The sequence below is a fragment of the Myotis yumanensis genome, unplaced genomic scaffold, assembly GCF_028538775.1.
Source record: "Myotis yumanensis isolate MYYU_CA2020_CCGP unplaced genomic scaffold, mMyoYum1.0.hap1 SCAF_8, whole genome shotgun sequence".
Taxonomy (NCBI): domain Eukaryota; kingdom Metazoa; phylum Chordata; class Mammalia; order Chiroptera; family Vespertilionidae; genus Myotis; species Myotis yumanensis.
The window spans coordinates 4,010,992-4,025,094 of NW_027223759.1; the positions used below are offsets into that span (position 1 = coordinate 4,010,992).

The window sequence follows — 14,103 nt, forward strand, 5'->3', positions numbered from 1 at the left end:
TCTCGGGTGAAGGGCTCCTTGCGCTCATGAGCAAATGGAAAAGGCCTCCATTTTAAACGCGTAATTTTGCCGCGTGACTGAATTAATTCACGTTGTGAATATGATACGGAAGCACTTGGTATTCCTGTTTGTGTCTGCACAGAGGCACCGGGCAGATGCATCAGGCACCTGCCTTACTAGCATGGGTGGCGGGTCAATATGTCAAAATACTGTGTCCGGTTCCAGGCCCACCTCTTAGCTTTTATTTTTAGCCTCAATTTTATTTCCCCTAGTATTTGTAACCCGGCTTTATTGGTATGACATTAGAGCAAATAAGGTAACGTGAACGGATTTTTATAAAACTGCAAAGTATCACACACACATTTCCTATCAAAGTAGGATTTGCTGGGGAGCAAGCACTGTTCTCCGTGGCTTCTCTGGTCTGGGTGGGGAAGTAGGACACAGAACAGGATCATTTCAAGTCCAAACGCAGAGCACCTTAGGGTGCTGGTGAGATATGGACATACGCTTACAGAGAAGAGCAGCTCCTTGGAGCACCCACAGCAATGCAGACCCCGGGGAAGCAGCCTGGAGTCTGAACCGCCCCCCGCCCCCCGCCCGGTGCAGACTGAGCCCCAAAGCCTCTACGCATGGGAGGAGCGACATGGCCCCTCTCCGCTCACGCTTTGCTGGAGGATGGAATCAGCAGTGGGATTTGAACCTTAGCTCGATCACGAATCCTTTTACTTAACCTCCCTGACCCTCCATTTCTTGCCTGTCAGACGTGCATGATATCTCCCTCACAGTCTGTGGTCAGGACTGAAGGAGACAGTACAGGCAAAAGCCTTTGGGAATTGCAGTGGTTTCTACAGAGAATACGTTACTGTGACAATTCACTTAGACCAGCCGTGGGCAAACTACGGCCCGTGGGCCAGATCCGGCCGTTTGAAATGAATAAAACTAAAAAAAAAAAAGACCGTACCCTTTTATGTAATGATGTTTACTTTGAATTTATATTAGTTCACACAAACACTCCATCCATGCTTTTGTTCCGGCCCTCCGGTCCAGTTTAAGAACCCATTGTGGCCCTCGAGTCAAAAAGTTTGCCCACCCTTGACTTAGACTATCTGGTGCCCTTTCAAGATGTATTTTATGTATATATATAACATTTTATGTATGTATAAAAATTATATACATATATATTATATAATTTCAAGAGATGTAAAACATTTGCTATTTTAAAACTTCCCTCTGTGTGTGGAAAAAGGAGTTGATGGGATACGAAGGGGTGGGCAGAATGTGGCTGAACTGTGTGTGTCTGATGGCTTTCTCCCGTATTTCGGACCTTACCTTAATATTTAAGTGACTGCTTAGCGATAAGGAACAGGCTTCTAAAGAGAATGTTTCCTAAAAGTTAATCCTCCCTAAATGTTATAGGAAATGAGGAGCAGCCGAGGGCAATGGGCAGCTGGGACCACACTGGGCCCCCTCCCAGGGCCGGAGCGACTCAGGGCTTCCTTCCCTCTAACAGCCCAGAGAAACAGGGGACTTTGCTTTTTCCCAAATGCGTACCGTCATCTCACATAATTTTTATCTTTCCTTAGGCTTCCTCATTGCCCTGTTACCACTTCCTGTTGAACCTGCAGACATCGGAGAAAGACAAGTCCTCCCTCACAGCCCCCTCCCTGCCATGGAAATACCCTCACTGCGTTATACGTATTTTAGTGCTATCACTGCGTTATACGTATTTTAGTGCTATGCTCTAGTCTAGTCTGTTATAAAAACTGATTTAAAAACCTCCCCAGCCATACGAAGAGCTTCCTGACATATTTTATAAAAATCATAGTCGGAGACATTATCCATTCCATGTTTCCCGGTGCTACCTTATAAAAAGATCTGTGCTAAATCTTCCTTTGAGAAGTTGGTGCTAGAGAAACTTTGCCTTTGGTCTCCGCACCGATACTTATTTTTATCGGGCAGCGGAAACCTAGGCTCCATTTAGCAGAGGCGAGTTCACCTTTGCGAAGCCCAGGAGAGTGGGGTGCATCTGGCAGGGGCCCTGTAGCTATTTTCTGAACAAATGGGCTCAGCCATTGCATTTGCAAGAAAGCTTAGGGCTAAATGCAGTAACTTGTAATAGCCTATGTTGTTGACATATTTATTTTTCCTCAATAATTCTGTTTTTATGTTTTCAGTTTCTCTTTAAGCATTCTTATTGAGTATGTGTTAATTATAAGCCACTGGAAATCCTTTAGGAAACTGATACAGAATGTCATAAAAGAAAATACATTTCATTTTCTAGGTGATAAAAGACAAAATAATTTAACTTCATGGTTTTTTTAAAAAAAAATCTAACTTATGAAATTAAGTACATTAGCACTGGAAAAATATGTAGCCACTTTTTTTTGAATCATGACCAGACTTTTAGGTAGAAAAACAACACAATAAGAAAATGCATATACTAGATAATGGAAAACAAAATAGATGACTTCACTTTTTTTCCATTGTAAAAGGTGAGGGGATACACACACACACACACACACACACACATATACTAGAGGCCCCACCCACCCACGTGGGTCCCGTCCACCCACCCACCCTCTGCCCTGTCTCACTCTCAGCCCCGCCCACTTACACACACCTCTCCCCGCCCACCCACGTGTGCCTCCCTGTGCCCGCAGCCCTGCCCACCCATGCACACCCCGCCTCGCCACGCTCACCTCACCGTGCCAGCCTGCCCACTGCTCCGCCTGCCCACCAACCCAACCGCCCACCAGCCGCCAGCCTTGCTGTGATCGCCACAGGGGAGGGACCTAGAGGTGCTCCATGCACTTCATGGTGACCGGTCGTTTGGTCGTTACAGCGTTATGGTCACTGGTATTTTATTATATATATATGTGTGTATATATATATATATATTTGTAAGTTTTAAGAGATGTAAAACAATTGCCATTTTAAAACTTCCAGAAAAAAAGTTTAATATTAACAATGAAAATCCTCACAAGTCCTGGCTTTGTGGTTTTTAAAACCTGTATCTCAAACTGTGGAACCTCAGAGGGAAGGCAGGGGAGGGTGGTTGGGAAGAGATCAACCAATGAACTTGTGCGCATATATGCAAAACCCAAGGACACAGACAATGGGGTGGTGAGGGCCTGGGGGGAACGGAGCAGGCTGGGAGAGGTTAATGGGGGAAAAGGAGGACGTATTCAATACTTTCAACAATAAAGATGAACAATAAATAAAATAAATAAAAACTGTATTCTTTAAACCTTTCTGCAAGTGAAGAGAAAGACCGAAATCTAAGCAGATTTTAGAGCAATGCAGGGAGAATGCCATTCGGTGGGCTGTTTAGCTTATCGGATAGGGATCCTGTCCCTCTGCCTGGAACAACTGATGCAAAGCTCCTGATTCAGGCCTCACTCAGGCCTCGGGTTCCCTTAAAGGGCAGAGGGCAGAACAGAGACCCACTTCAGACACAACCAGGAAGCAATGCCTGCAGGCAGGGATGTGCTGGGAAATGCTTTGTTTTCCTGGTGTCAACTGCACTTGGGAGGATCTTGGAATCCACAGCTCTAACCCAGCGGGTGTTCTTGTTGGAGCCCAGGCTCCCTTACTTTGTTTTTATTTTTGTTGCTGTTCTTGTTTTGTAAATCACCCCCTGCTGGTCCCTACTGGAGTCTTTCTTTTCAATGATATTAAAAATAAGAGCATCTTTAAGATGTAGGCTTTCTTTAAAGTGTATTCCCATTTTTGTAATCAGAAATGTGTGTTCTTGGGTTGGTAGCTTTAAGGCAGGCTCAGAAGGAAAACGGTTGTGTGTGGGGAATAGGACCAGGTTTCTAACCCCTGGTATCCGTGATGTGTAAGGACACAATGAGGAAGTGTGAAGGTCAGTACTTCCCTCTGGTGGGAGAGTCCTGAATGTTTTGACTAACAAGGGAAGTGACTGGCATGGGAGGAGCTGTGAGCACAGTGGACTCTAGGAATGTGAGTCACAGGCTTCCTGTCCCCCCGCCCCCCACCCCCCTGGGGGAGTGGAGCCCGTGAAACAGACATTAAGGGGACACGCTGTTCTGTCCTTAGCACTTTCTCCATTAGTCAACCTCCAGTGTTGTTGTTTGCTTGTTTTTAATTTTTTTCTTGATGGGTTCTAAAATCATGGCAACTTATTTTAGTCCTTATGTTACTCTTATTCTAGGTTTCAGTAAAAATTATTTGGGATGAGTGAGCATGCACATTTTAAGTAGAAGCATAAGGAAAAAAAAAAGAATCTCCAGGTGGTTCTTTTAAATTTTTCCAAAGTTTGCGTTCCAAAGTTCAGGAAAATGCTAATACTCTTGGAAGCCTGGACATGTTGAGGAACATGGCTATTTTTAAGTCATGTGTAAAAAGGGTTAGGGTACATTGCATTTTAATAAGATCACCAAGAAAGATAAAGGCATCTAAATTACATTCAAGGAAAATTGTTAGGCATGCAATCAATGTTTAATTAGGAATTGCAAGCTTCAACTGACATTATCTCCATTCCTGTCTTAAACCTTGATTTCAACAAATATGTGTTTTTAAAGTTCACTTTAACCGTAAGCAAATCTGATGTCAAACCAGAAGACTTTGAAGGACACTGAGTAGTTTTCATTTGCCAGTATTTAAAGATAAATTCGCTTTCCTTTTCACATTCGATAAAGTGATCAGATAAAAAATAATGTCAATTATAAGCACTGACACTGACGATCAGAGATAGTTGGAAACCAAACTGAAATATGAATTCTTTTGGAATAAAAATTTAACCCCCCCAAAACACGTCTATTTGTGTATTGGCAGTAATCAATATGAAGAGTTCTTTGTTTCAGGGACAAAATTCTCAGGAAGAGGTTTGATTTTCCTCTGAGTCCAATGATAGACGGGTCAATGGAGAAATATTCATAGAACATTAAATTTTTGAAGATTTCCTCCTCATATGAATTAGTTTTCAAAACATGTATTAAGGTATTTTAAGCACAGTTGGTAAGCTGCTCTGGAATGGCAATAAGATCCGTATGAAATTTAGAAATAATTTAGGCTACAGTAAAATTAAATGTGCCAGGTGGTGGCTTATAACACTGTAAAGATATAGTTATTGTAAGTAATAAAGCTATAGAATTTAAATTTGATTTCATTTAAAATATAAAATATGTATTATTAGCCTCAGAACTTAATTTTCTATTATTATCCTTTATTACTTTGAATATTTTCCTGCAGATCAGCATATTCTAAAGTGCATTCTTGGGAACACTAGTACCGCAAAACTTGCCACACACAAAAAATGTGTTATTGCCCTGGCCTGTGTGGCTCAGCTGGTTGGGCATCAGAAGGTTTGATTCCTGGTCAGGGCATAAGCCCTGGTTGCAGGCTCAATTCCCAGTAGGGGGCGTGCAGGAGACAGCTTATAGATGTGCTCTCACATCAGTGTTTCTCTCTCCATTTCCCTTCCTCTCTAAAAATCAATAAACTATTCAAAAAAGTGTTATTCATCAAATAGATTTGATAAAAGTTATGTATTATAAAGACATATAAAATATTTTGGGTGTGATGACATTGTAATATTGCTTACAAAAGGGTTGATCTTTTAAAGATGCAGGTTCCAGTGTTTGTGAATGAAATTACGCCATTTCTGGCCTTCATTTCCACACATTTTGAAAGTGGAAAAAATGATAAAGGTGGGAATAAGGATAGGTGAGCCAAGCATGGGTTGATGCTACTGAGTTTGAGTAATGAGTACATGTGGGTTCATCATACTATCCAGCCTACATTTGTATGTGTTTTGTGCTGATTAGAAATTCTCCATAACAAAAAAATGAGTAAATAAACAAATAATAAAGGATGTATATCTCTTAAAAATTTTTATAGTACACATAAGAGTGGTGAGGAATCCTGGGTTAAAAAAAAAAATCATTTGTTTATCTGTGCTCTTCCCCAAAGTACTGACCATGAACAATTCTTTTCAAGGACCACTTATTAATATCTCTCCTAGGCACTGTGGGAACATCAGAAACATTGTTAAAGGAAATGCAAGTCCAAAAAGAATGAGTGGTAGTGCATATTTTGAAATGTAAGGGGACATCTGTAATAGTGTCAACAATAAAAATAAAAAACATTATAAAAATCCACTTTACTTGTGTATAGCTTTCAAAGCAAATTACAAAGTGCTTTCTTTCACCAGTTTTTAATAATAGCCTTGTAAGGTATAATAGAAGCAATTCTTTTTGATTGAATATTAGTCATAAATCTAGTTACAAATTCTTAATAGCTAAGTGAAAAAATGTGTTAAAAAGTCCACATATTGTAATCAACTTCAAGGATTCCATATTTATTTTTTTTATCCTGAGTTTTGTATAAAATTCAAGGGTCTGTTTAATTCCCATTTGTCTATCTATAAATTATTTTACAACCTAGGAAAATTATACTTGGTAGAAATATTCCTTAAAATAATATCCTATAATTGCTAACTAATGTAATTGCTAAATTTACATTTTTACATAAAATGCTTTGTAATTTTGCATTGTGTCAGAAGATGAATTTAAGTTTCTAAGTAAATTAAAGAAATTTATTATTTTTAAAAACAAATTATACATACCTTTTTAACTTTCCGTCTGAATAGAGACAGCCTGCAATACTATTTATAGCTGTCCTTTATTTCCAGCTTTTTTAGAGCCTAGCAAACATTTTTATTGTTGACTTTTATGAAAATTCAAACTAGAACATTTGCATTCATTACAATATACTGCCAAAAATGGCATTAATTTCCACAGATACCCATTAATTTGATAAATGTTTTGTCATTTGTACCATTTGCACTGTCAAAACAAGTTAATTATATCTTACTGACATTTTTGACAATTGCTTTAACTCTGGCAAAAAAAAAGGGTCTTATTTACTTCAAAAAATTCACTCTTGCCTAGTGAAAGACTGAACGAAGTGTCAGAAGCATCGCACCATGAAACTCAGGACCAATGCTAAACAATGAATCCTTAGAACTATTCTAGAGACGTCCTCATGTCTTGTAGTAGAAAATGTTACGTACCTGCGTAATCTGTTCTTGCATAATGTCCATCTTCAGATTTAGTAGTTGTAGTTGTGTTGTCTGTGTTAAAAAATTAACAATAAAGATAGGTTAACTATTTCTTAACATCTAACGTCAACTTTATATTACCTCCCAATAGCATTTTCATTGCAATTAAGGTATTTTTACAACTACACTTCTAAGCAACCATTATACAAAGACAGATTGACAATGTCAATTTCAGTTTGAGGGAGAATAATAGAATGATACCAGTTTTCTAAATTTTAGGGCAAGGAGAAGGTTATCAATATAACTAAGATAAGTTGGGTAAAAAAAAATAATAAGTCAAAAATCAACAAAATATTTCTGAACAAGAAACAGAATAGAACATTCTGCCTTAAAAATGTTCTTGAAATACTTCTATTGAATCAATATATAACAGAGGTGTGATTTACTTTTAATTTCAAAGATTCTTTGCTAAAATGATTTTGACTTTCTTTTTGTCCTCCGCAGGGAGAATGTCTGTTACCTTCTGAAAATTGGCTCTTGTGTTTCTGGCATTGTGAAGGTACAGTCCCGTTATACAGAAAAAGATATGGGCCCCGGTCCATAGGCCCTTAAACTTATAATCAACACAAATACCGCAGTAGACTCTACGAGCCATTATACATCAGAACTGCCTTTTGGAATGAAACAACTGCCTAATAAGAAGTTTTCTTCACTTTCATTTCTATACAAAGACTAAAACATCCTTTGAAATAAATATTTTAAAAAATATTTTTACTGATTTCAGAGAGGAAGGGAGAGGGAGAGAGAGACGGAAACATCAATGATGAGAGAAAATCATTGATTGGCTGCCTCCTTCACGCCCCCTACTGGGGATGGAGCCCATATGGGGCATGTGCCCTTGACTGGGAATCGAACCTGGGACCCTTCAGCCCGCAGGCCGACGCTCTATCCACTGAGCCAAACCAGCCAGGGCCCTTGGAATGAATTTTAGTATGAACATTACCTTGACATCGACCCAGCGACAGGACTTCGATTTTCTCCTGCTTCTGACACGATGCCTCCTTGATCTGACAGGCGTTATCGTAGGACTTCCCGTCGGAGGCGCAGAGGGGGTTGAAGTTGGTCTGAGAACAGTCAATGTTGCACACACACCTAAAGGGAGAGAGATCAAAACACGTCACGACAGTGGGGACATTACCACGTGATGAGCAAAACAGCACGTGGAAGAACCTCGAGGTTGGCCACCAGCAAGTTGGCAAAACTGAAGTGTTTTCTTCCAGGGAAGTTCCTCACATTTCTACCTGATACAAAAAAGAGAACTAATCACAACGGTTCCATCAGTGGGTCCCGGCCACCGGGACTTGGAAAGCCCGCACATGACCTTGCCGTTGAGCCTGCACATGACCTTGACGCTGAGCCCACAGAAGCTGCAGAGGCTGCAGCCCTGCCCCTCTGCTGTGCGTCTCCTTCAGCGAACCTCCCTGTGCTGGTCCTTCCTCGGGGTGCTGGATGGGGAGAGCCTGAGGGAGAGGGTGCAGGTGATATTTAACTGGAAGCAAACAGGGAGACGATGGAATGCAATCAGAAGTTCCATTTCCTCGGCATGCATGCGATGCGCGTCAAATGTGCTAACCCGGAACCCTCAGAGATCCTTAACATTTCGGGGGCCACCAAACCTTGAGAATCAAATGAGAGGTGTGGCTCTCTCCCCAGAAATACCCACAAGCAACTCTGCATAATATGTTAGGGGTTCCATGAGCCCCTTGAGGCCTACCCCTTGGCCCCTTCCCCAGATACCCAACTCTTTTTCTAGTTCAGTTTTAAATAGTAAGTTGATTATCACTCATGATTTTAGTATGTTTCTTAATATAAATAAAAGTGTAGTGAATGAATGAGAATTACGCCACCTGAATTAGAAGAATTTTTTAAAGCAAAACTTTATTTTTTTTCTGTTCTTATAATTCTCTGTATTTTACAATGTACTTTGTTATTCAGAATATTGTGTTGTTTTTGGCTTTCAAATACTTACTCTCTTAGAATATGAATTCATCTTTAAAATTTCTATTAATAGTCATATTATATTTCTAAATAGATTATGTGCTTCTCAAAGTGGTGAAACACACATTTTACTTCTGTCTATCTTCCTTAGACCTGGGCGCCGACTATACTGATCAAAGCACACAGCTCACTACCTGCTGGCTCTTCACATGCCTGGCATGATTGCATCAGCACAACAGCCTTTTACAGACCAATGGCATTATATAAGGTCAGAGAGCTAGTAAACTATGCAATGAGGACCCTCTACGGATGTGTTAAAGTAAAACCCGGCCCTTTCCTCTTGCCATGGAGTGTGTGTTAGAATTTTCCAGAAAACTTTAAAATATACTGATTAATAGGCAAGCTTCAGGGGTGGGGCCTAGAATTCTGCATTCTCAGGCGGTCGCCCTGGCAGGGGTCTCACCTCCTGGGAGTAGGTGCTGGATCTGATCTGTTTGTTGGAGAGGGTTGTCCGCACACCAGTGTTTCTCAGAGTGCCGTCCTCAGACCACCGTATCGGAATGGTCTAGCTCTCCTGAAGAGGCCAGCAGAAAGGTGCGAACGCACTTCACTTTTGGGGGTAAGAGAACTGCTTTAGGAACACTTGGCTATTTTTACTTTCACCCATTTAGGGACAGCAAGCTAGGATGGAGGTAACCATCTCTAAATACTCCAGTCATTCAGGAGTGGCCTGCTACTTTAGCTGTGATGGTGCCGTGTGACCACAGTGATGGGATCACAACATTGCTTGAAATGGGATCAGGAACTTGTAGAGTCTGGAATTTGTAGAAATTCCTGTTCATGGAGCAGAGGGGTTTCGTGTGTTTGTATGAGCGAAGGAGTGTGTGTGTGTGTGTGAGTAAATGGGCTCCGTGGTGGTATTCACTGCATTGTTAATGGTTCTATTTGCTAGTTTTATATCTTGACTTTTCTACAACCTTCTCACGGACAGTGTGTCTTTCTCATGTCGATTTCCTGGTACCTAGCACAGCACGTCGGAGCGAGTTTTCAATAAATGCTTGTCGACTTAATTACCTAGTTCAGAATGGCAGGGTGGGCTGGTGGAGTTAAAGAAACGGTCCTTGTTCTAGACATGAACACACCAGAGAGAGAACCAGTCACACGTTCACATAACCTCTCCCTAACTTGGCGCTGCTTGGCCTGCGGACTCCCGAAGGAAGGAGAGGGCGGCCTGGGAGAGCTAAGGCCCTTTCTGCTTGGGTTTGTGGCCGCACAAAGGAAGCAGCACTGGCCCTCAGTGGCTCAACGGCATTGAACTCCCATTGTGAAAGGATGGGTTTGCCGGGCTATTATTTCTATTTTGTGGTGCAGATTTGGGGAACCAATATAATTTAAACATGGCAGTGACTTAGTTTATTGCTACCTCAAACCACTAAAAAATATAAGGCTCTGATAAAAAAAAGTGACAGAATTATCATATAGTGTGATGGTGAGATTGCAGGTCACCCTGGATTAATTTGCATATTTTTCATAATTATGCAAATTAATCCAGGGTTTGTGTTTTTTTTTCCTTCTTTTCCTACAGAAATGAAAGGCAGACATTTTTAAAAACAGAAACTATCCCTTCTTCACTGCCTTTGGCAAGTAATTGCATTATTATTCATTCTGAGAGGAGTAACTAGTTAATTACAGCATGTCACAAGTATTTATGTGAGCCACGGATTTGTTAGGCTTCGGACGGCATGGGTGTCGTTAGGGATGTTTTTGGCGCTTTTTCTTCTTTTTTTTTTTTTTCAACCTATCTCAGTCTTTTGACATTTTGGCACTGCGGTTACATAGATTTCTTGTCTTCTAGGCTACGGAGAAAAAGAATAAGTCTCACTTGAAAATAATTTTAGGGCTCTGTCTGCGGAAATACAACCCTGTAAGATCCTTCAAAGAAAATTAACATTGACTGAAAACCTTTGCTCTCTGAATCGTAAGGAAGAAAAGAAACATCCAGTCATTTTCAAAGATCACCTGATGGAGTGAAAAGTCTAAATGACAGGAAGTGGAAGGCGGTGTCTAACACAACTTACAGAAATTGATAATCACCTCATGGATATGTGGGCAGGGGCTTGACTTAACTGCGTCCCTGCCTTTCCTAAATGGCTCTCTCAGGCTGTCCTGCAGCGAGTTATGTAGGCTTTTCCCGAGTATTTAGGAATGCCCGTCCCCTGGCCGAGTTTGTGTAAGGACGCTAACGCCGACAGGTAGTGAATTACCTACTCGTACGTCTGGTTGGGGGTGGCCCTCTCATCTCACTAGATTTTGTTCCCTTTATCAGGCATGCCCGTCACTCATTCCTCTCCCAGGCTTCTTGACTGGTGTCCCTTCTGAATTCCAGCCACACAGCATTTCTGATGAGCTTAAAGCAGCCAGATGCAGGACCCTGAGCGAGGCTGGCTTCCTGGCTGCCCTGGACCTGGGCTGGTGCATTTCCCTGGAGCCGGTCTCTGGGGAAGGCGGCAGACCCGCGCTGGTGCGGCCGGTCAATGAGGTCAGGGCTGCTGTCTGTGCTCTCCATCAGAACTGTCATGGAGGAGCTGCCTCCCATTAATCACAGCAAAAACAGGGCACCTTTCACTCCAGGCTCTTGTGATAATTTCAGCCCATTTACTCATTAACTCTCACACCACTCCTGTTGATGGAACTTGATTACGGCATTTTATCTGTAAAGAGACGGCAACTCAGGACGAACTGTGACTTGCGCGGGGAAAATGAGATGTGAAAATCCATTGAAAACTTCAATCCCCTGTGCAAAGCGTGTGGAAGCACTGGCTGAGAGGTAGACTAGTAAGTTGACCGTGTGGTTACTCGGGACATGGGTGAGTTTGGGTATATACATTGGAGGAGGGCAACCCTTGTAGTTTTGAAACCCAGGAAGAACAATGCCCTTCTCCAGGCGTGTTACCCAGGACTGCAGCGAGCTTCTCCCAGGGGGACTGGGCTTATCTTGGATGTGGAAAATGTTTAGTTGCCATTAATATCTATCTCTTTACAAGGAGGAAAAGCATAGCAGTTGGCCCACTAGATGGGAAGTTCTCAGGAATATTGGGGCAAAGACCAGGACAACAAATAGCTACTCACTGGGTATCTACAGGAAGGAAATGGAGTTGAGAAACCCTTCCCCTGGGGTGGGGTGGGGGGTGGGGCGGAGTGCGTGCAGAACTTCCAAAACCAGAATTACATACTGAACAGGGAGAACCATGCCTGGGGAAGATACTGATGGTCATATCCTATATAATAAAAGCCTAATATGCAAATCGACCGAATGGTGGAACAAATGGTCGACGGGGGGCAGGGCCAGCAAGCGGGTAGTGTCAGGCCAGCCAAGGCGGGTACTAGTGGACTGAGGGAGGGGATGGCGACCAGGGGTGACTGGTGGTGGCAAAGGGGCGATCGGGGGGTGGGGCCGGCCACTCGCCAGCTGGTGCCGTCCCCCGATCAGCCCGTGGGTTGCCTCCCGCAGAGGGAGGCCAGACTGAGCTTAAGCCGTCAGTCTGACATCCCTGGTCTGAAGGCTCCTGGTCTGCGAGAGGGCACAAGCCAGGCTGAGGGAATCTTTCCTCCCTCCCACGAAGTGCATGAATTTTTGTGCACCAGGCCTCTAGTATTGAAATAATGTCTAACATAATGACACAGGTAGATGGGGAATGTGACTAGAGCTTGGAATTTGGTATCAGACCTGTGTCTAATTGAGGCTCAATCATATACTAGCTGTATGGCCTGGGACCAGTTACTTAACTTCCCCAAATTAACTTCCCCATGGAAATGGAGAGACTAACTCAGGATTATAAGGATGAAATGAAATAACACACATAGATTGTTTAATGAAGTCTCTGAGAAGTTGTAATTACCCAATAAATATTGATCATTAGTAACTTTTTATTCAATGGTTTCCAATGCTGGATGCAGATCCAAACCTCTGTGGAGTATTTCACCTTGGGCCCACTCCCAAGACTCCCGCTGAGGAGCGCTAGTGTGAGGCCCAGATGAGTGCAGCTGTCAATAATGCCACCGGCGATTCTGGTGGCAGCTGTGCTATTAATTACAGTAAATATGTACTCACCCCCTAAGTCTCAGAGACTTCCCACGTTCACTGTGTGTAAGATTTACCATGAGAGATTGCGATGCAATAGCTCTGGGGCAGGACGCAGAGATCAGCATTTTAAACGAGTCCCTTAGCTCTTTCCGAGGCGGATGACTTGCATAGTCTATTGAGAAATCTCCCCTTCATTCCATTATGAGGAGCTTAATATTCTTATTCAATGTACATGCTTCAGTGACATGCATTGGGATGCTTTCCTCCACACGGTATCTGCGTGGTGATAGGGATGGGTAATTGAATGTACAGATTCGAAAACTTCAGGGGCAGAGCAGTCGGCAGAACCGATTCACCAAGTAAAACCGAGAGCAAGTGGTGAGAAAGGAGACGAAGCGATGGAGGGCTCCTTTGTGCCAGGCACGTAGCTCCTCTGCAAGACTCTCACGTTTATGCTCACAAGACAGGGGGGAAGGTGGAGACGGAACTACCTCAAAGGATAGGGAGGCCTGAACAGAGTCGTGGTGAAGTGAGTGACAGGGAGATGTGTGGAGGCAGACAGTGCTTCCGGTGCTGGGGGACTGCGAATAGATCGCTCTGATTGGAATCAGCTCCTCCCATCAGAAGGGTGGCGGCCTCCCACACTCCGGATTGCCAAGGGCCTCGATGCCAGTCCAAGGAGGGCCTTTACCTGCTAGGTAACGGGGAGTCCTGAAAGCTCTCTGAGCACGGGGTGACGAGAAGGGCATGTGATGAAAGGGGTGCTCTAGGGAGAGGAAGCTGGCGGTGGGGTGTGGGCAGAGGGACCAGTGCCCAGGCCATTGCCATCAGCCAGGGGGCTCACAGGACAGCCCAGGAGCGAGGCATGCACGCGAAGAGAGAAAGGGGATCATCACTAGGGCTTAGTGACCTGACACGAAGGCACGTTCCAGCCAGCTGCTAAGGAAAACATGTCCCACCGTGCGCGTCCTGCTCTTCCCTTTCCTGCTTTCTT

The 14,103-nt window shown here is 43.0% G+C and overlaps 1 protein-coding gene across 1 annotated transcript in view; it reads right to left on the reverse strand.

Moving 5' to 3' along the window:
• TMEFF2 (transmembrane protein with EGF like and two follistatin like domains 2) overlaps positions 1–14,103 on the reverse strand; it is a 233,164-nt gene that overhangs the window by 42,479 nt on the left and 176,582 nt on the right. Inside the window, exons 6-7 of the mRNA XM_070423265.1 lie at positions 8,031–8,179; positions 7,040–7,099 (exon numbers count right to left, since the gene is read on the reverse strand). Coding sequence (XP_070279366.1) covers positions 7,040–7,099; positions 8,031–8,179 — 209 coding nt within the window. The remainder of the gene's footprint in view (positions 1–7,039; positions 7,100–8,030; positions 8,180–14,103) is intronic.